Source organism: Alexandromys fortis, unplaced genomic scaffold, assembly GCF_014885135.2.
Source record: "Alexandromys fortis isolate MF-2015 unplaced genomic scaffold, M_Fortis_MF-2015_v1.1 scaffold_12, whole genome shotgun sequence".
Taxonomy (NCBI): domain Eukaryota; kingdom Metazoa; phylum Chordata; class Mammalia; order Rodentia; family Cricetidae; genus Alexandromys; species Alexandromys fortis.
The window spans coordinates 566238-588428 of NW_026067937.1; the positions used below are offsets into that span (position 1 = coordinate 566238).

A 22191-nucleotide genomic window follows, 5' to 3' on the forward strand; every position below is an offset into this window, starting at 1 on the left:
AAAAAAAAAAAAAAAAAAAAAAAAAAAAAAAAAAAAAAAAAAAAAAACCACCATCCTGAGTGAGGTAACCTAAACCCAACCCAAAAAGATGAATATGGTATGTACTCGCACATAAGTGGATACTACCTATGGAAAAAAAATGAGCCTATAGTTCATGATCCTAGAGAACAAGGTAAACCCTAAGAAAACGATTGACCTGGAGCATTGAAATAGACAAGATTGCCTGACAAAATTGGGAGCATGGAGGTGGGGGGAGAAAGGGAGGAAGGCATAGGGGGGAGGGAGGAAGGACAGAGATGAGAGCTAGGAAAGTGATATTTTGATTGAGGGAGCCATTATGGAGCTAGCAAGAAACCTGTCTCTAGAGAATTTCCCAGGAATCCACAAGATGACCCCAGCTAAGACCCTAAGCAATAGAAGAGAGGGTGCCCGAACTGGCCTTGCCCTGTAGTCAGACTGATTTAGTATCTTAAATATCACCATAGAACCTTCATCCAGCAACTGATGGAAGAAACAGGGAGATACCCAAATTGGAACATTGGACTGAACTCCCAAAGTACAGTTGAACAGTGGGAGGAGTGAGAATATGAGCAAAGAGGTTAAGACCATGATGGGTTCACCCACTGAAACAATCTATCTGAGTTAATGGAAGCTCACCAACTCCAGCTGGACAGGGAAGGAACAAGCATAGGACAAAACTCGTCCCTCTTAATGTGGTTGACAGTTGCATGGCTGGGGCAGACTGAGGGGCCACTGTCAGTGGCACCAGGATTCATCCCTACTGCTTGTTCTGGCTTTTGGGGATCCTGTTCTTTTTGGATAGATACCTTGCTCAGTCTAGATGTAGTAGGGAGGGCATTGGACCGTCCCTGAAGCAATGTGCCTAACCCTTTCTGTGTAGTGGATGGGGGGGGGGTGTGCTTCGAGGTAAGTGGAGGGAATAGGAGGGGAGGGAGTAGGATCCTGGATTGCTATGTATAATTAAAAAAAAAGAACAACTTTAATTGTCATCATGGAACTGATGGAAGCAGATTCACAGCAAAGCACCAGGTTCAGCTCCCAAAGTCTAGTCAAAGAGAGGGAAGAGCTATAATTTGAGCAAACGGGTCGAGACCATGATGGGGATACCACTGAAACAGTTTACCTGAGCTGTTGGGAGCTCACTGACTACTGATGACAGTGGGGGAACCAGCATAAGACCAAACTAGGCCCTCTGAATATGGGTGACAGTTGTATTGCTGGGACAATCTGTGGGACCACTGGCAGTGCAGCCAGGATTTATTCCTAGTGCTTGAACTGGCTTTTTGGAGCCCATTCTCTTTGGAGCGATACTTTGCTCAGCCTAGATAAAGTAGTCCTGCCTCAAAGTGTTATACTTGATTTTGTTGACTTCATAGGGGAAGCCTTTCCCTCTCTGAAGAGTGGATGGGAGGTTGGGGTAGGGGAAAGGTAGAGGGAATGGGGGGAGGGAAGGAAGTGGGAACTGGGATTAGTATGTAAAATTTCAATTAAATAATAATAATAAAGAAATAGATATGATTATAGTTGGCATTGTTTTTGTTAAGCAGATATAATCATACTGATTATATTGTGGTTAAACCAATATAAGTATTCATTTATGGTCTAAAACCTTTTGCCAAATCCAAAATACAGCTAAAGAACTTTATGTTCACAAGTAAGATAGTGGATCTCTCCATAGTCAGAAGTTGGTGATTCATGATACTATTTGAATAGAAAACATGAAGGCAGTGAAGCTTTGTTTATATTTGTGATTCATGTTGATTAAATGTATGTGCTTATTTCCTGACTAGAATTTTATGTAACCTTTATTATGACTCATAAACTAGATGCAATACTGGGGCTTAATGTATGCTTGTTGGACAAATGAATTGATGAATTTATGCACATTTATAGAAAAGTAAAATGAAAATTTAGGGGAAATTGTAAATGCCTAGGTGTCAACTGGGAATCAGTTGTAAGGATACATAGAATATCAAAGAGATCGAGAAGCTTAAGGAAAGGTAAAGGCACAGAGCACATGAACAAAAGCCTCCTTAAACCAGGCTGTGGAGACAGCCCAATCAGACAATGCCACACAGGCCAGAGGACCAGGGTTCGATCCTTGGGTCCCATGTAAAAAGAAAGAACTAGAATGGTGGTATTCAATTTTAGTTCCTGTGCTCAAATTACGGGTAGAAGCAGGCAGATTCTGGTGGTTTTTCTGGCTAGTTATTCTAGCCTAATTGGTGAGCTGCAGACTCATAAGAGATTTTGTTTCAAAGCAAAAACAAAACCAAAAGCTCAGGATGAATGGCACCGAAGTAACAACATGGAGGTTGATCTTCAGCCTCCATACACATTCATTCAGACGTGCACGCACTCATGCAGGCACACACACACACATACACATCCTCAAATATACTGCTTGTCTGTATTTGCTCTGTGAATTTGAGTATGTAATTAATCTTCTCTGATCTGGGGGCAGGATGAAATATGGCCTATCAATGAGATGGTATCTAAGAATATTTTCTGTGAGAATTAGGTCCAGGCACACTTATCCACATTCCCTCCCCTTTTTATCCAAATCCAGGATAAGTCAGAGAGCAAACGAATGTACTGCCCAGAACTCCCGTTTGGCCTTTTACTAACCCGCACTTTGCCGAGCGGTGTGGTCTGTGATAGGCTGATCACTTCATTTCAACCTTTCTTCCCATAGGGATGACATGACTTTTAGGAAAAAGAAAAATAATCATCTTTTCCTGCACTGGGACATGTAAAGTATATCTTTCCACAGAAATAAACTTACTGCTAAAATGTCAATTGATACTTTAAGTAACAAACTGAGTTGCCATAGTAATACCATGCTTATTAGGATGAAGTTAGAAAAAAACATGATTTACATTAATGGCATATGCCCTTATTTATTTCTGAAATCATCTTTTATTAGCAATGTTTAAGGCAAAGGGAGATTTTTAGAAATAAATAATACTTTTATCAAGAAATAATTGTTGCCATCAAACATTAATGCAAATCCTACAGTAGTGAAGAAATTTTTTATCACTGTATTGTTGTGTGTTTCCCACTGGAGAATGAGGGGGAGGGGGTCGGAGGGTAATGGGAGGATGGGAAGAGGTGGAAATTTTTAATAAATAAATAAAAAGAAAAATATTCTTTATACTAACAGTGACCTAGAAATAAAGTATTTGGTTGTTTCATTATCATGTGGATTAAAAATATGGTATGGGTAAACCCACAGTCAAATTTTGATGTTATGCTAACATGTCATGGCTGTTGTGCTCATATCTATGATTAAACATTGCTATTTTGTCATTTGTAATTTGTTGAATTAAAACCATTACATACCATATTAGTTAATTTCATAATGTTTTTGATACTGAACTAACAAATAGCATTTCATGAATATACTTAGTTTTCCTATACAAGAAGTCCAGCTTTGAAGAGAATAAAATCTGGTGCAGGACATGACCTTAAATCTTCTTGCTTCTTAGAAAGAAAATAGAGCTTGAGACTTGAAAGACAGCTCAGTGCTCTTGCAGAAGATCCAAGTTCAGATCCCAGAAACCACATGGGGAAGAACACTATTGCCTGTAACTCTAGTTCCAGGTGATCTACTATATTCTTCTGCCCTCCATAGGCACCTGCACACATGGCATACTCTTACATAGACATATGCACACATATTGAATAATCGCTAGTCTCTATCAGTAGTACTAAATAAGAAGAGATGTTCTAATACCAGCTGACCCAGACCAAGCACTAATTTAATGGTGATAATAATAATGAAAAGTAATACTAATGTTTATTATCACATACTAGCTACTATCTAAAATTATTTTTATAAATAATTACAACAACTCACACGGCCTGTGTGATGTTCCTATTTGCAGACCTCAGCTGCCCATAGTGAGATCATGTTGTCATCAGAATTAACCTGGTAGAAATTGGAGATTAGATGAGATTTTGGAGAAGTTTAAAAAGAACCTCGCTGACTAAAGCCAATTTTACCCAGGATCATTCTGTTTCACAGATTTTAATTAACAGTTTGAAATTTGTAATATTACTTGAATTTCAGACTGGTGAAAATTGAACACTGTATTAAAGGATCCCAGGCAAAAGGACACGAGTTGCGTCACAGAGACTTATTAAATGTGATGGAAACTCAACAGATGAATGCCGGCAAACAGGTGCAAGAGCTCAATTAATTTTTAAACCCTACGACTCAGGAGGATTGCAATGCATCGTGTTGACAGCCCCAGCACGTTGCTAATTTCATCCATGAGCTTAAAAATCTCAATACATTAGAGCATGTGAATGTATTAAATTTTAAAAAGTACTAGTACTTTTTAAAAAAAGACTAGTACTAGGGTATCCTAAAACCGAAAATGTTAATTTTTCTATAGGACTTGAAATCATTTCTCTGGTGAAAAGATGGGTTTGTTTTTATTACTGAACTTAGACTGCTTTTATGTACAAATTTAATTCCATTATTTATGTGTAATATAGACTGTTGTTACTAAACATGACTTTGTAAATCAGAAAAAACTAGCAATTCACAAACAGTTTCCAGCGTCTTCATTGACATGTGAAAGACGTTTGCAATCCGTGCAGTGATAGTATTAAGTGGTAAGGGAATGCTGAAGTCTTTTGGGAGTCTTTTTGGATGGTATGGTTGAAAATGGTAAATTGGGAACTAAAAGTAGGTTCTGGGACCACTTGAGACTGTGATGGAGATGGTTGGGAGGCATCTCCACAAAATTCTACACACATGAACTCTTAAGGGACTATTTGAGAATTTGATGGAGATGGGGAACTTCACCACATAACCTTGCACACATAAACAGCCTTAGAAAGAGATGAGTCAGAGAAGTTTTACCTCTAAAGTACCATTTCCTGTGTATCACTATCTTTGAGTCAGACTGGTAAGATACCTTTTTTCCAGTAGGTTTTCCTCCTTGTGCTTATTGTTCACCAGTCTGTGTGTCTGGGATTGTGGAATAAGAGTTAGTTCCCAGGCCTTTTACAACCAAGTTTGAGTGAAATGTATACTGCAAAGTACTGAGTTGAAGTAGGTGGTGAAAATTAGGGCATATTGGTGAGTGTTAAGGGTATGTAGATGGAAACTTCAAGAAAGAAAAGGCATCTAAAGAGGCTAGAGAAGAAAGCCAAGTATGCCACCTTCTTACTGTTAAATCATGTGTTTATGATAAATGTGTAACAACAAATGTTTGAAAAATATTTTATTTTATGTCATGATTTCTGAAGAAACTTTAAAGAAAATAAAATCAGCAGGGCTTAATTCCTCAAGATTTTTCCAGAAAAAAATATACTTTATTCTACTTTGTATATAAGCTTACTCCTCCCAATGTTTGCTTAGCTGGAGCATATTTAGCAATCCTTTTAAAACATAGAAACAACTGTAACACAACTCCTTCCTAACAGGTGACTTGGGTGCATTTTGATTCTTAATCAAATATGTGTAATCTGCACCTATCCAAAAGTCGAGATAATGGCACCAGTCACAACTGTTGCTTTTATAAACCCACTATCAAGGAAGCAAATGAAAGGGGGAGACAAATGTCCAGTCTAATAACCTGAGCTAACAATAAGTTATTTTCAGTAGAATGAAAAGGACAAAAGCCAAGGGTATTAATTTCCATTCCCAGGTTATGAGACCAGGGAGGTTGCTGCTTTCACCAGATGCACAGTCTCTAGGGTTGACAATGCACATCTTCCCCAGGGACATGAAGAGAGAAAGCCAAACTCTTGCAACTTGATGCGAAGAGATTTGACATCCATTAAAACATCTCTCAGTAACAAGCTATTCAGGTTTAGAGTAAAGATTCTATACTTGGTCTTTCTCAGAAAATGAGATTGTTGCATAAAACACCCGACGTGGAATCAGAGCCTGTGTAAGCCACTCTGAACCTGGTGCCATCATTCTAGCTTCCTTTCCTCCTAATCAGGAAAGAGGAGATGAGGAGATTTGCTGAGCATACCATCTTAAAATTGCTGCCTTATTTTGAGTGCATTTAAGCCAAAGATGATCCTAAGGACACTGAATTATATGCACAATGCTATGGTGAAGTTTCACAACAAGAACAACAAGTATCACTGATCTGGACTGCCCCAAGTGTACGATAAATTGCTCAAAAATGTTAATTTTCTTCTAGAGTGTTTAGTTGTGCTATTTATTACCAAAAAGGGAGATCAGTGGTGTTTTAAGGTCATGGGTTTCATCCACATATAATACCTGCAAATTTTGGAGGCAACATTTGACCCCTTGATTTTTCTTTATTTGTTTTTTGTTTCATTTGGTATTGTTTAGCTTTAATCAAATATAAGGATATCTGCTTCTTGCCTCTCATAATTTGGGTAAGGATTTATTGACATAATTAAAGCAGATAAACATGATTAACAGAAAGTCTGCTTTCAGCATTTCTCAAGTGTATTACCTGTAAAATAAATTATACGGAGTAATTAGTTTTTGAAAATAAAAGCAGCTGGAGAGATGGCTCAGTGGATTAAGTGTTTTCCATGAAAACCAAGGAATGGAGTTTGGCTCCCCAGCATCCACATAAAAGCCAGGTGTGTGCAGCCTGGAGGCAGAGACAGAATTTGGGCCAATATGGCTAGCAAGACTAGCCTAAATTGGAGATTTCTGTATTCAGCAAGATACTCTGCTTTAATATAGAGAGTGAAAAGTCATTGAGGAAGACAATATCAGATTTTCCATTTAATGCCCATATTAATTAATGTGCATGCACAAACTCATACTCATATATGTGTGAACACACATGTACACCACACAAAACCTTGAGAAACATTGAGGAAGATCTTTAAATAGTTATATTTAGGACTTTACCATGGTCATTGTGGCTTAGCAGAGGAGTGTGGCATCTTGCATTTTTTTATACCTCTGTGATAGAAGCATTCTGTTGTTTGGTTGGGATTTGAGGATGTTACGTTTTACTATGCCACTTTCCTGGAAATGTCAGTTTAGAAAATATAATATAGACAACCAGAAATCTTCCTTTTCTTTTTGCTACTGTGTCTTTGACAGTCATTATAACATCGCTTTTCATTCTTATTAAAGGGTTTCAATTCCTTCAGGTCAATGATGACATATGTTTAAGTGTTTTAATCCTCAGTATTTAGCCTATTAAAGATTTTAAATATTGACTAAGTGAATGAATGGTGTATTGTTAAGCATATGCATTTGTTGGGTTTTTGCAGGATATTTTTGTGATAATGTGAACTATAATTGTTTTAGTCTAGAAATCTACTGGTAACTTTAGATGCACTAAATAGTCAGACCAAATAAATGGTCCAGTAGAGCAAGACTGCGGAAACAAAGAGTGGATTAAAATGACTCACAATATATTTTATTGTTGTGAAACTATGCTTAAGAAATAAGATACCTGTGTAGAAAGATATCGTATGAAAGCTACAGAAATAAAAAGGCAGAAACAGAAAAAATGTAATAAAAAAATAAAATAAAAATGTTGTACTCTTAAAATGATAGAATACAAGTTGTATAATTTACAATGCAAGAGAAGTTTGGAATTTTAATTATGGAAAATAATCTGGCAAGATGGTTGAAACATAATCTGGATGGTATATGTTAATGAGGCTCAGGTGCTTATTCATAGCACCAGTTATAAATAGTCATCATCAAATCAAAAACAATAAATTCTAAATCCTCATTGTTTAAATATATAAGCAATACTCTGTAAATTTGAGGGTGTACCATTAATTTATGCATTAGAAACATTTTGAATACTGACCTACTCCTCACTTGTTAGTGTAGAATGTTTGGCAAATCTTTTTGTAATTGTTTTTATTTGAGCTATATATTTTTTCTCCCCTCCTCTCCCTTCCTCTCCCCTTCTACCGTCTCCCATGATCCCCATGCTCACAATTTACTCAGGAGATCTTGTCTTTTTCTACTTCCCATGTAGACTAGATCCATGTATGTCTCTTTTAGGGTCTTCCTTGTTATCTAGGTTCTCTGGGGTTGTGAATTGTAGGCTAGCTTTTCTTGTTTTATGGCTAAAAGCCACTTATGAGTGAGTACATATTATAATTGTCTTTCTGGGTCTGAGTTACCTCACTCAATATGATGTTTTCTAGATTCATCTGTTTATCAGCAAATTTCAAGATGTCATTTATTTTTTTTTCCTACTATGTAGTACTTCATTGTGTAAATGTACCACATTGTCCTTATCCATTTTTTTTATTGAGGGGCATTTCAGTTGTTTCCAGATTCTGGCTATGATAAATAATGCTACTATGAACATAGTGGAGCTCATGTGCTTGTAAAATGATTGAGCATCCTTTGGGTATATACCCAAAAGTTGTATTGCTGGATCTTGAAGTGAGTTGTTTCCTAATTTTCTGAAAATTGCCATACTGATATCCAAAGGTGCTATAGCAGTTTGCACTCCCACCAGCAGTGAAGGAGTGGTCCTCTTACCCCATATCCTCTCCAAAATAAGCTGTCATCTGTGTTTTTGATCTTGGCCATTCTGACAGGTATAAGATGGAATCTCAGAATTTTTTTGATTTGCTTTTCTCTGATGGCAAAGGATGGTAAACATTTTCTTAAGTGTCTTTCAGCCATTTTAGATTCATCTATTGAGAGTTCTCTGTTTATGTCTGTACCCTCTTCTTTATTGGATTATTTGTTGGTTTGATGACCAATTTCTTGAGTTATTTTTATATTTTGGAGGTTAGCACTCTGTTTGATGTGGGGTTGGTGAAGATCTTTTCCCATTCTGTAGGCTGCTGTTTTGTCTTGTTGACAATGTACTTTGCTTTTCAGAAGCTTCTCAGTTTTAGGAGGTCCCATTTATTAATTGTTGCTCCCAGAGCCAATGCATTCAAGTGTACTTTCTCTTCTATGAGGTTCAGTGTGGTTGGTTTTATTATGAGATCTTTGATCCATTTGGACTTGAGTTTTGTGCATGGTGATAGATATGGATCTATTTTTATTCTTTGACATGTTGATATCCAGTTATGCCAGCACCATTTGTTGAATATACCTTATTTTTTCCATCTTATAATTTCTTGCTTTTTTGTCAAAAATCAGGTGTTCGTACGTTTGTAGACTGATATCTGGGCCTTCAATTTGGTTTCTGTCTGTTTTTATGGTGTTTGGCAAATCTTTAATATTTAAAGTTCCCCTTCCCTACCCACTCTGTTTTACACCTGACAATAAGAGAGAAGTAAATTTGTGAATGGTATCCACCAGGGAATTTTTTTCTAAATGTACACTAAATACTACTTAAATGCTTTTAATATTTCATTTTCACAAAAATACAGTGTTCCAGAGTTATCAATGTGACATCTTACAACTGAAAGACATACTCAGAAACTAAGTGTATACCTCACACCCACAGCCATAAAGAGGTTAGGACCATTTTTGTTACCCAATGCTGTCTTGCTATATGTGTGACCATTCATTTGCTTTTGTTGTAAGGAACTGCTTATTTGTCCCAGTCGCCCAGAACCAAAATAATCACACAGAAACTGTATTAATTAAATCACTGCTTGGCCCATTAGCTCTAGCTTCTTATTGGCTAACTCTTACATCTTAATTTAACTCATTTCTATTGATCTGTATGTCACCATGAGGTTGTGTCCTACCAGCAAAGTTCTAGCAAAACTATTTCCGGCTGCATAGCGTCTCTCTGACTCCACCTTCTTCCTCCCAGCATTCTGTGTAGTTTTCCCCACCTAGTTCTTTTCCCCTATAGCTCTGCTATAGGCCCAAAGTAGTTCCTTTATTCATTGACCAATCAAAGCAACATATAGACAGAAGGACCTCCCACATCATGCTTTTCCTTAGTAAGATGTGATTTTGTAAATGGTGTACTTATAGATGTTTAATCATGACTTAGATGACAACAGCTATTAAACTATAATGACAACATGTAAAATACCAACAGAAATACTATGTTCTTGGATTAATTTAATATTAAGATAATGTTAATTATTATTCAAACTAGCCTATAAAGTTGCTGTAATTCTTATTATACTACTACTTTCTGTATATGCCTAATTATTTATTTAATTTGGAATTATAAATGCAAGAGAAATATCCAACACAGCTTTGAAAAGATGGTTATTATGGACTAGTATGGTTACCAGGAAGTTACCCCAAATGACAAAATCTAGCATAAGGAGCCAATAATCATTATTTAAAATAGTTTTATATTGGTACAAAACTAGAGAAATGCATTAATGTAAAACAATTGAGAATGTTGGAATCCTTTCATATGTATCTTGAAATACAGTATTTCATCAGAATCACGGTGTGGTAAGTCAATAAAGGAAATGTAGCATTTATAAAATAGGAGTGCTGGACCTCACACTATAATGAAAGTTATTTTTCATGTGCATCAAATACTTATGCATACAAACAAACCCAGAAATATATCAAAAATAAAGCTTATAATGTTGGAGCAGAGGAACCTTTCTTCATTGTGATATAATCTAATACATTAGTAGATAAATGGAGAAAAGTGGGGAGGGGATGACTAGATGACTCAGTGGATGAGAGCACTCGCTTTGCAAGCTTGAGAACTTGAATTTGAATCCCAGCGACCATGTAAAAAGCCAGGTCTGGTTAGCCCCCCGTTATTGTGGAGCAGGGACAGTAGACATGGACATTACCTGGCAAGCCAGCCTAGTCCAGATGTGGGCTTCTGGTTTTGAGAAATTGCCTTGAGACACATAAGACAGAGAGCTAAAGGGGAAAGCATTGCATGTCCTGTAGCTTCCTCCCGCACAGACACTCATACCTGCATATACATGTACAGTGCTGCCGCCCTGCCTCCACCCCATCACACACACATAATTCATCACACACACATAATTCATCACATATAGAATTTTCTGGGCTGGCATTCAGTCCACATACCACAAAAACCTTAATTTCTGTATAGCAGAAAAAAATCTATAAAATTTAGGTCTTAATCTAAAAATTTGATTTATATATGATAGAGCAAGGGTTACTATTATTATTTAATAAACAAGTCTCCCAAATCAATAAAGGTAAAAAGCAACATCACATTAAGAACATGAGCATAAGATTTATTCAAGCAATTTACAGCCGGAATCAAATGGCTATTAGATTTGAAAAGATGCCCAAACCTACTAATTGCCAATGAATGCAAATTAAAACAACAGTCCACTATCATTAGCCTACTATTAGACTAGTCAGGACTAAACAGTTATTATTCCTCATACTGGCAAGGATGTGGGGATATTGACTCTATAATATACTATTGATGGAAGTAAATTGGTGCAATCTACTTAGAGGGTAAATTTAGAAGTATTGATCCAAATTTAAATGGGCAAAAATACCCTTTGACCTAAATAATTCCAGTTCTGTGGACATTTAAAGTTATCATACAGGGTAAGCACTTTGTTCAGATTCTGAGTTCCAATATACTCTGTAGGCTTTTAGTGTTGTACAGAAATCTAAACTGTGCAGTTTACTTATTTGTTACAGGCCAATTGAAATAAAAAAAATTGAAAATATTTTACATGTTCCTGTTACGGTGGCAATATGAACTTGACCTGATAAAGCCACCTTTATCTTATCTACAATTGTATTCTGAGCTATCTGGGATGTGATTAGCAATATAAATACTTGATAAGTGAAAGAACAAAATGAATTATAGAGCAGCTGAAGTTACTTTTCAAAATAAGGTAAGTAAACCATGTGATACATTAGTTTGCAGTTCATTCTCTTATATATACTTATGTATATGCATAAGTATATATTTATACATCAAGACACAAAGAAGAATGCTTTTTGGTTGACTCTTGGGAAGAATTTTTAAAGTAACTATATTGGCAATTTATTTCATATGCAACAGCATTTTTGTTGGCTTTTGCATTTTAAACTGTGGCTATGTTCATGCAGTTTAAATTGCTTAAGATCTTAAAGGATTTTTAATGTAAATTTCTAATTTTATTTTTCAAAAGAAATATGTAAACATTATGTTCAATTTGCATGTTGACAATGTATCATCCATATAGTAAGGGTTTGCAAGTTTGCATTTCTGGAAATAAAAATTAGCTGCAGGTGCTCCGTTTTGTGTGCAAATGCTTGACGGATTAAGACAAGTCCAATAATTATCCAATATAATTAGATCCATGCAATCATTTGTGTTGAGACATTGAAATTGCTACCAAATTTGAGGCCTCAATTGCCCCATTAACATCATAATTTAGTGTCCACAATCACATTTGATACAATGGTCTGGACCTCTACCATAGGTTTTTTTTTTTTACTATTATTATATTTTTATTTTTTAAATTGAGCTATATGCTTTTCTCCCCTTCCCTTCTACCCTCTATCATGATCCCCATTCTCACAATTTACTCGGGAGATCTTGTCTTTTTCTAAATCCCATGTAGATTAGATCCATGTATGTCTTTGTTAGGATTCTCATCGTTGACTGGGTTCTCTGGGATTGTGAACTGTAGACTAGTTTTCTTTGCCTTATGTCTAAAACCCACTTCTGAGTGAGTACATATTATATTTGTCTTTATTGGTCTGGGTTACCTCACTCAATATGATGTTTTCTAGCTCCATCCATTTTCCTGCAAATTTCAAGATGTCATTTTTTTTCCTACTATGTAGTACTTCATTGTGTAAATGTACCACATTGTCCTTATCCATTTTTCGATTGAGAGGTATTTAGGTTGTTTCCGGGTTCTGGCTATGACGAATAATGCTACTATGAACAAAGTGGAGCTCATGTGCTTATAAAATGATTGAGCATCCTTTGGGTATATACCCAAAAGTTGTATTGCTGGATCTTGAAGTGGGTTGTTTCCTAATTTTCTGAAAATTGCCATACTGATATCCAAAAGTGCTATAGCAGTTTGCACTCCCACCAGCAGTGAAGGAGTGGTCCTCTTACCCCATATCCTCTCCAAAATAAGCTGTCATCAGTGTTTTTGATCTTGGCCATTCTGACAGGTGTAAGGTGGAATTTCAGAGTTGTTTCTCTGATGGCTAAGGATGTTGAGTGGTTGGTTTTGAGAGACAGAATATGAAGTTGGGAATGTAGGGATTGCATGGAGAAGATCTGGGAGTAGTTTGGAGAGAGGAAAATTATGACAAATATATAGTATGAAAAAGAAGTAAATTTAAAAAATAGCTTTGTCTCTTGACCTGAAAGAAATATCAGGCTCTTTTAAGGTACGAGCTCTATGTAATGAACCGCTGAAACTGACTCGTTAGGTCTAGAGTAGAGCTAGTTATCTCGTTTTTGTCTAAGGTATGCTGGGCTTCAGGAGGAAACAGGAAACAGCTCTTGCTGTCAAGAAAATCAGAGACAGGGCTGGAGAGATGGCTTAGTGGTTGGGAGCATTGCCTGCTCTTCCAAAGGTCCTGAGTTCAGTTCCCGGCAACCATATGGTGGGTCTGGTGCCCTCTTCTGGCCTGCGGACATACACACAGACAGGATATTGTATCCATAATAAATAAATAAATAAATAAATATTTTTTAAAAAAAGAAAATCAGAGACAAATCTCTGAGTTTGGTAATATGGGGTAATTGTGATGAGTTCTACCTGGGTTAAGCACACCTTTTCCCGCATAAAACTAATATGTATTGTCCTATGTCAGCCAAATCTGTTAATAAAACACAAAAAAGATAATTTTCTCCCTTTATAAAACCAAACCACCCAAATTGTGGTTGAGACCATATTTTCTGTCTTGGCTATTTTATTCCATAATTGAATAAATTAGGTATACTAGACTCCATAATCAAATTCAGGAAATGGAAGAACAGACAAATTCTATCTCTGATTTTAAAGAAAAGCCTGTGGGAGATTAGGATGAGGTGACAGGTTACAAAACTGAGCTCCTTAGAGGCTGGGACCATGTCTCACTTTCATTAATATTTTCTTACTTAATGTCCTAATCCAGAGCCCAACATCTGAGAAGGTAGTGAATCTGGTGTGGTTTTGAATCTTTTCCCCCCAATGACTTGTAAATAGATGTTTCTATCTAATCTATGATAGTCATGAAGACTCCATCCTAGCACTCTTGACCAGTGACTGCAACAAGGAAATCCATTTAGGGATTCTCACGATGACAGTATGCTTACTTGTCTCTCAGCTTAATAACTGGGGGGGAAAAAAAGCCTTGATGAATCCTTCATGTTTGGTAGACCTTTTCATTTGTATTTTTTATTTGTATTCTTGCTAGTTGGTGCTTTGTTCTTATTGCTTTTGCACTTTCTTATGGATACCTTATATTCTTCGTGTGTTTTGTGCATGTGTGCGTGCACATGCGTTTATAAGTAAAATTTAGAGATCTATGTTAAGTGTCGCCCTCAGTTGCTTTTCCTGCTTTTTTGAAATAGGGCTTCTTCAGTGAAGCTGAAGCACATCAATTTGACTTAGCTGTCTGGCCAGTGAAGCCCTAGTGTTCAACTGTCTCTAGCCCCAAAATTACTGGGGCAACAGACGTGTTGCTATGCCAGGCTTTTACTGGACACTCGGGGTCTGAACCCAGGTCTCATACTTGCACAGCAAAGATTATATTGACTAAGCCATTTTTCCAATCCCCCTTTTATTCCTTTTTAGTTTTATTTTACAAAATCTGAATTATCTTTCTTCCTTCTTGTAAGCTATAAAAATAAAGCACTGATATTAATGAAAAGAAATCTTGGAAATTACTTTATCCAAAACAGAGGAGGATGTGTGACTGATATTCTTAGCAACATTGAAATGCTTCACAAAGCCCGACATTTCTTGTTCTCTGAAGATAGGACAGGAAAGTTACTGGACCATATTTAAAAATCCTCTCTAGGAAATCCGTTGAATATAGTCCACATGAGAATTCCATAAACAATAGTAACAAAGCTCCAGAATGAAAGTGTAATAGTTTAATAATAGCTTGTTATTCTTTGACCTAGATATAATTGAAAGATTTCATGTTCATTTTCTGTCACTACATAGCATTGCAAAGGTCAAATGGGACCCTCCTGAAGAAAAGCATGTCTCATTACAGGGATCTTAAGTTGTGGTCTCCAGGTTTCTATATGGTATGGATATGTCTAATGTGAATATAGATTATATAAACTTGAAATTGTACTATATAGTACATTAACGTAATTTTACTTTATGTTACAACTTTGAAATAAAAATAAATTTGTTTAAAAAATAAAATTGGCCAAGATCCTCATAGTGTACAGCTAACTTACTATCAGAATTATAAACTCTCTATTATGAGGCCATAGGAAAGTGCCATTTTTTTTCTGTTTCTAGGATTACTCCAGATATCAATTGATTATTTTTATTATTTTGTTATAAAAAAGCCTTTTTTTCAAAAACATATTCATTGACAGTAGTCTGCAAACACACATTGTGCTCTCCACTTTTCTTTATTTTGTGAACTTAGATAAGATAAAGCCATTTATGAATAATTCAGTACTATGTTTAAAATTATATCCTGAAATGAATATCTTTAAAATAAAAATTCTGTTATAAAGTATCAAGTTAAGTGATTGCCACGAATAACTTGCTCTTAATTTCTATAAAATTGTAAATATAATGGTAAATTTAAATCATTTTAAAGCACCCTGTAATATTTGTTTTGAAACTGAATTTTACATGGTATTTCTCTTTTGAATGTGGTGTTGAGTTCTGTAAAGTCTAAAGTAGCTAAGAATCCAGTCTTGTTCAAGCTTCCTCTAAATCTGAGCCTCAAATAATGACTCACTAAATTTTGTTTAGGTCCTTAGAATTCTGTGAAACTCGTTTCTCAGTGATCCAAACTATTTTTCATAAAAACGTGAGGCATCAGTTAACAGATGAAAAGAAATTGACCTAGCTTTTCTCTTTTAGCAGTGACATCTTGTTTCTGAGAGTCCCGTCAGGTTGGAGGATAAATTTCTAGACTCTAACCTTTTCTAGCATGTAGGTTTCCAGGGATCAGAGTGAGCTTGTCATGATTGTTTATTTAGATACCCAGGTTCTTCATACTTTTGTAAGTGACATCTTGTTTCTGAGAGTCCCATCAGGTTGGAGGATAAATTTCTAGACTCTAACCTTTTCTAGCATGTAGGTTTCCAGGGATCAGAGTGAGCTTGTCATGATTGTTTATTTAGATACCCAGGTTCTTCATACTTTTGTATGTTACTTCTCTCTTGTATAATGAAGTTCACAGAGAAAATTAATATACAACACTGACTGTCCTGATACTGTGTAAACATTATAAAATGTGAGATAAGCATACATATCCTTGTGTGATTTACTTTTTTTCAAGAAGCATATGTAAGGTATTAAAATACTAGGATTTCATTCATTCTTGTAGATGTTCATTCATAAGAAATCTAGAATGAAAATATAATTTCTTTGGAATATTTACTAATAACCTGCTCGTAAAGGTAAAATTCTTGTGTAAACTCATTGGCATTTCTAAGGTATAATTATATTATCTTTTCCAATGCAAGCTTGTATGAAACATCATTTTTGCTCATCCCAGTCCTTAAGCTGTGCAGAGCAAGTCTGTCTTATGTGCATGTTGCAGAGTGTTATGGAGACAGTAGCTTCTGTTATTCTGCACTTTGCTTCTTTTGTGTTCAGATTCAAATATCATTAGATTGGTGATTTGATGTGGATTTTTCTGTGGATTTTTATTACATTTCAAAGCAAAACTTTTTAATTTTCATAAACTCACAATTTACCATACTCTTCCTTTTATCATTCATGTTGTATATACTTTAAACAGTATTTATTTTCCCCAATACAAGTGTTGCGTTCTGGGGGGAAAGGTATCCTGGCAGTCGAGAGCCAAGGAATACCACAAAGTTACATTGCATAACAAACCTCACAGAAGAAATTTTTTGGGAAAGACACAAGAGGGTGGCTACCTCTGCTTAGGAGCCTCTGCCTTCCCATTCTTTTCTCTCATACACTGGGCACTCTTCTCCTTTCCCCAAAAAAGTTCAGTTTATTTTGCCCAAGAAGTCTTTGGAGTGGGGCCTGCCATGGCCTGTGGTCAACCTACTAGGGATCCGATTTAAAACTCTTCCTCTTCCAACAGCTATCACAGGCCAATGGCTTCTCAACAAGGGGTGGGACTTGGTGCTCACCTGGCCACCTCTTTGCTGGGAGTTTGTTTGACCTAAACTTGCATATGTCCTCTGCATGCTTATATAATCACTGTAAGTGCTCTTCCTGTTGTGTTGGGAAAACACTGTCTCCTTGAAGTCATCTGCCACTGCCAACTCCAGCTCTTAAATTTCTGCCCCTTCTTCCAGGAAGAATCTTGTGCCTTGAGGGGTAGATTGTGGTACATAGGTCCTATTTATGGCTGAGCATTCCCCAGTCTATTCTCCTCTGTGCATTGACTTATTGAGGATCTGTTATTTTCTTTGCTGCTTTTATGATTTTTCTTACTGTCTTTAGCTTGTAGCAGTTCAGTTATGATGCACCTAGATATGGTTTTATTTTATTTTCAGCACATTATACTTTTTATTACTATAAGCTAATGGTTTTTGCAAAGTTGTGAAATTTTGTAATAATATCTTCAAAATATTGTCTACTCCTTCTATTTCTTCCTCTTTGATTATAGTTGTTGAGCTATAAAAGTTAGTTATGCTATATGGTTTTAAACCATAAAGAAAATTAAAATAAGAGGAAATTATTACTGAAATATCACTTTCTCAGAAAATTTAGTTTTTTAAAAGTGCACACTATATGACATTTACATAGCAAATGTTAATGTTGCTTGTCTTTTTTCCTTATTCTTAAAAAATCTCTCTAGGTGCCTTTCCTACCTCAGCTGTCTATGCAAGAAAGGACTTGCTACAAAGATCTACCCACATTGCTACCAAGACGTTCCAAGCTCTTCGCATCTTTGTGAACAATGAGCTCAATGAACTCTATACGGGACTGAAAACAGCACAGAAATTTCTGAAAACTGGTGGTCGTCTTGTTGCGCTTTCCTTCCATTCTTTAGAAGATCGCATTGTCAAACGATTTTTGCTTGGGATAAGTATGACAGAAAGATTTAACCTCAGCATCAGACAGAAGGTAAGGCAAACTGCACGGCTGGATTCAGATCATGAGAGTGAGGGGAGCAGCTCTGGAAGAGCTCCTCTGATGTGGGATCTGATTCACAAGAAGGTGCTTACCCCAGAAGATGAAGATGTCCAAGATAACCCCAGAGGGCGCTCAGCCAAGCTCAGGGCGGCTATCAAATTATGAGGATCTTATCATCAAAGTTTCCTTCTATACTTCTAATATTTTTCTAATTGAAAACCTTGTTTCTGAACAGTTTAATGCAATGTAAAGTATGGGGCAGCCTGGAAATTAGTGGTATTTAGTATTTTTATCTCTAAGGATAATAAAGGAAGTTTTAACATGACATAAAACTTTCACTCAGAGAGCAGAGAGTCTCAAAACTGTAAGCACTTGTTGATCTCTGCATTGCATTTGAATTATAAAATTCAATTCTTTCTTTAATGAGGAAATGGAAAGACTATGACATTGTATTAATTTAGGTTTGTAAACTCAAGCTGTCAAAAGAAAGATAATCATATTTGTATGATGGAGGAAGGACATTGGTTAATTATAATAAAGAAACTGCCTTGGCCCATTTTATTGGTTAGAACATAGGTGGGTGGAGTAAACAGAAGAGAATGCTGGGAGAAAGAAGCTGAATAAGGAGTCGCCATGGTTCTCCCACTCCAGACAGACGCAGATTAAGATTCTCCCTGGTAAAGCCACCTCATGGGCTACACAGAATATTAGAAATGGGTTAGAACAATATGTAATAGCTAACCAATAAGAGGCTGGAACTAGCTGGGCCAGGCAGTGTTTAGAATACAGTTTCCGTGTAATTATTTCGAGCATAAGCTAGCCATGTGGGCGGCGGGGTGCCGGGGACGCAGCCCCGCCGCTCTTATTTCAACATTTGTATGCTCTAAATTCCAAATTGAGTTATTTACATTTCCAACAGACTTTCTATGTCTCAAATAATTATGATGATTATGGAACAAATTATAGTTTCTCCTACTATAACTTTTTCATATGTAAACTTTTTACTATTATTATTTAAAATCTGCCACACTGATGATTTTCACTAGCAAAGTCATAGCTCATTGCTTTGGTGGCATTTCTCAGTATGATCCAGGTTTCATGTATTTCAGAGTAATCACATAGAATTTCCCTAACAGCCCGCATGGAAAATGTGAAGCCCAGAACTTCTATTTGATGCCAAGTGTATCAGTTGCTGTAATGTATAATACCTGTAGTGAGCAATGTAATCTCTCATTTGCATCTTGTGTTTTTTTTTAAATTTTAGACATCATGCAAAGTAGTAAGTTTCTTTTTTATGGCGTTTCCATGAAAATAAAGCATTGTATTGATTATTCTCACCCCCAATACTCTTCTCTTTCCCTTCCCCAATTCCTTCTTCCCTTACTGGACTCTCCCTCTCCTCGAATGGTCTCTTACTCTGCCCCATGTTGTCACAGATACTCTATTATCCTCTATATATCACTCTCCCCTCTCTTAACCGGCTCTCTTTCTACTTGTGTATACATATTATATTCATATGTATATTTATACATACATAACACACATGTAAGTTTAAATATAGTTTCTTCCTGCATATGAGAAAAAACATGTAACATTTGTCCTTCTGACTCTGACTTTTTTGCTTGATATAATGATATCCAGTTTCATTCTATTTTTGAAGATGAAAAATAAAATAACCTCATTTTGTAACTGAATAAAATCCCACTGCTTATATGCACTATATTTTATTAGTGTGTGCATGTGTTTTTTTTTGTGTGTGTATGTGTGTACACAGATGTGTATGGGTGCTCATACACGTGTGTTTGTTTAGGTGTAGGTCAGAGGTCAATGGCAGGTGTCCTTCTCAGTCATTTTTTTTTTTGAGATGGGGTCTGTTAACTGACTTCAAGTTCACTGCCTGGTTGCAGTGTATTGCCAGTTAGCTTCAGGGATCTACCCATTGCTAGCTTTTCATCCTGGAATCATAGATTTTGCCCTTGTACCCTAGTAGTTAAGGAAATGATGCCAAGAACTGACAATGGATTCCATGAAATTAAAATCAATAAAAAGAGGCTGTGAATGTGATTATAAATGGACTAGTGAATAGACCATTCTTAAAATGTGAAGTGCAGATGTGCAATATTCATATAAATGGCTAACATCTTTATACATGAGAAAATAGAAGTGAAACTTCATTGAGAGACTGTTTCTCCCATTCAGAAAAACAATCATTAAGAAAACATATTCTGCTTCCTGGGGCCCTCCATTTGTGTCCCTCTTAGGGTCCTCCTTTTTACCTAGTTTCTCTAGGGTTGTGGATTGTAGCCTGGCTATCCTTTGCTTTATGTCTAATATCCACTTATGAGTGTGTACATATCATTTGTCTTTCTGGTTCTGGGCTACCTCACTCAGGATGATTCTTTTCTAGTTTCATTTATTTGCCTACAAATGTCATGATGTCATTGTTTTTTTTACCTTGGAGTAACACTCCATTGTATAAATGTACCACATTTTCTTTACCCATTCTTTGGTTGAGGGGCAGCTAGGTTGTTTCCAGGTTTTGGCTATTACGAATAATGCTGTTATGAACATAGTTTAGCAAGTGTCCTTGTGGTATGATCTTTTGGGTATATGTCCAATAGTTAAGATCTCTTGGGTAAACTGGGAGGGGGTAGAAGGAAGAGGATGGTAATTAGAACATGAGGGCTTGAGATGGCCAAATTGAGGGAGGAACGGAGAGGCAGAACAATGGAAGAGATATCTTGGTAGAGGGAGTCATTATGGGTGTAGGGAGAAACCTGATGCTAAGGAAATTCCCAGGAATCCACAAAGATGACCACAGCTAAAACTTCCAGCAATAGTGGAGAGGGTGCCTAAACTAGCCTGACCCTGTAATCAGATTAGTGACTACCCTAACTGTCATAGAACCTACATCCAGTAACTGATCGAGCAGATGCAGTGACACACAGCCAAGCACTGAGCTGAGCTCATGGAGTTCAGCTGAAGAGAGGGAGTAGGGATCATATAAACAAGGAGGGGTTAAGATCATGATGGGGAAAACCACAGAGACAGCTGAACTGAGCTAGTTGGAGCTCAGGGACTCTGGACTGACAGTTGGGGAGCCTGAATGGGACCAAACTTGCCCCTCTGAATGTGGATGACAGTTGTGTGGCTTGATCTGTTTGTTGAGCCCCTGGAACTGGGACCAGGACTTATTATATTGGCTCTTTGGAGCCCATTCCCTATGATGGGATATCTTGCCCAGTTTTGATGCAAGGAGAGATGCCTGGTCTTGCCTCAACTTGGTATGCCAGACTTTGTTGAGGCCCCATGGGAGGCCGTGCCCCCTGCAAGAAGTGGATAGGGGGATAGAATGGCAGGAGGTGAGGGGCAGGAGAAGGGGAGGGAGGGGAACAGGGGTTGGTATGTAAAATGAAAAAATTTAAATAAAAAAGAAAAGAAAATTAATTGTGGCCTGGGTGGACATAAAAGGAAAGGCTTGTACCTTCCTAGGCAAAGTGTGACTTAGTCTAGTCATTATGGAGATCAATTTGAAATTTCCTCAAAAAAAAACTTAAAAATCATCTGGAAAGAACAGACTAACCTAACCTTAGTCAAGGAAGAGGTGGATGAGGTGGTATGAAGTAGAAAAGTGAGAAATGGGGCAAGATCAGCTAAGCGAGGCAAGAGTTAAGAGAGTAGACTTGAGGCAGGGCTATAACTGTCATCGTTAAGGTTTTATTCCTGTGCAGAGACACCATGACCAAGGCAACTCTTCAAAGGAATTAACTAGCATTAACTAGGCTTGCTTACAGTTCATTTAGTCCATTGTCATAAGGGTGGGAAGCATGGTGTCATGCAGGCAGACATGGTGCTAGATGGGTTTCTGAGAGTTAACATCTAAATCCACAGGCAGCAGGAGTGAGCCACTAGACCAGGCTTGAGTTTCTGAAATTTGAAAGCCCCTCAGTGACATACTTCCTCCAACATGGCCACACCTATTCCACTAAGGCCATACCTCCAACAGTGCTATTCCCTAAGAGTCTGTGGGGCCATTTTCATTCAGACAACCCCAATAACCTATACTAAAGACCTTTGTAAAAGATATGGAAA

The 22191-nt window shown here is 36.9% G+C and overlaps 1 protein-coding gene across 2 annotated transcripts in view; it reads left to right on the plus strand.

Annotated features, from left to right (window-relative positions):
- Positions 1-19826, plus strand: part of Mettl15 (methyltransferase 15, mitochondrial 12S rRNA N4-cytidine) — a 185103-nt gene extending 165277 nt beyond the window's left edge. The window contains exon 8 of one of the 2 annotated variants that reach the window (XR_007592640.1): positions 17822-17951. Coding sequence is in view for 1 of the 2 variants with exons in the window: in XM_050146938.1 (XP_050002895.1) it covers positions 17822-18264 (443 nt within the window). In the remaining variant the exon portion in view is untranslated. Of the gene's footprint in view, positions 1-17821 lie in introns of both variants that reach the window. The other variant, XM_050146938.1, reaches the window with a different exon arrangement.
- The last annotated feature ends 2365 nt before the right edge of the window (positions 19827-22191 follow it).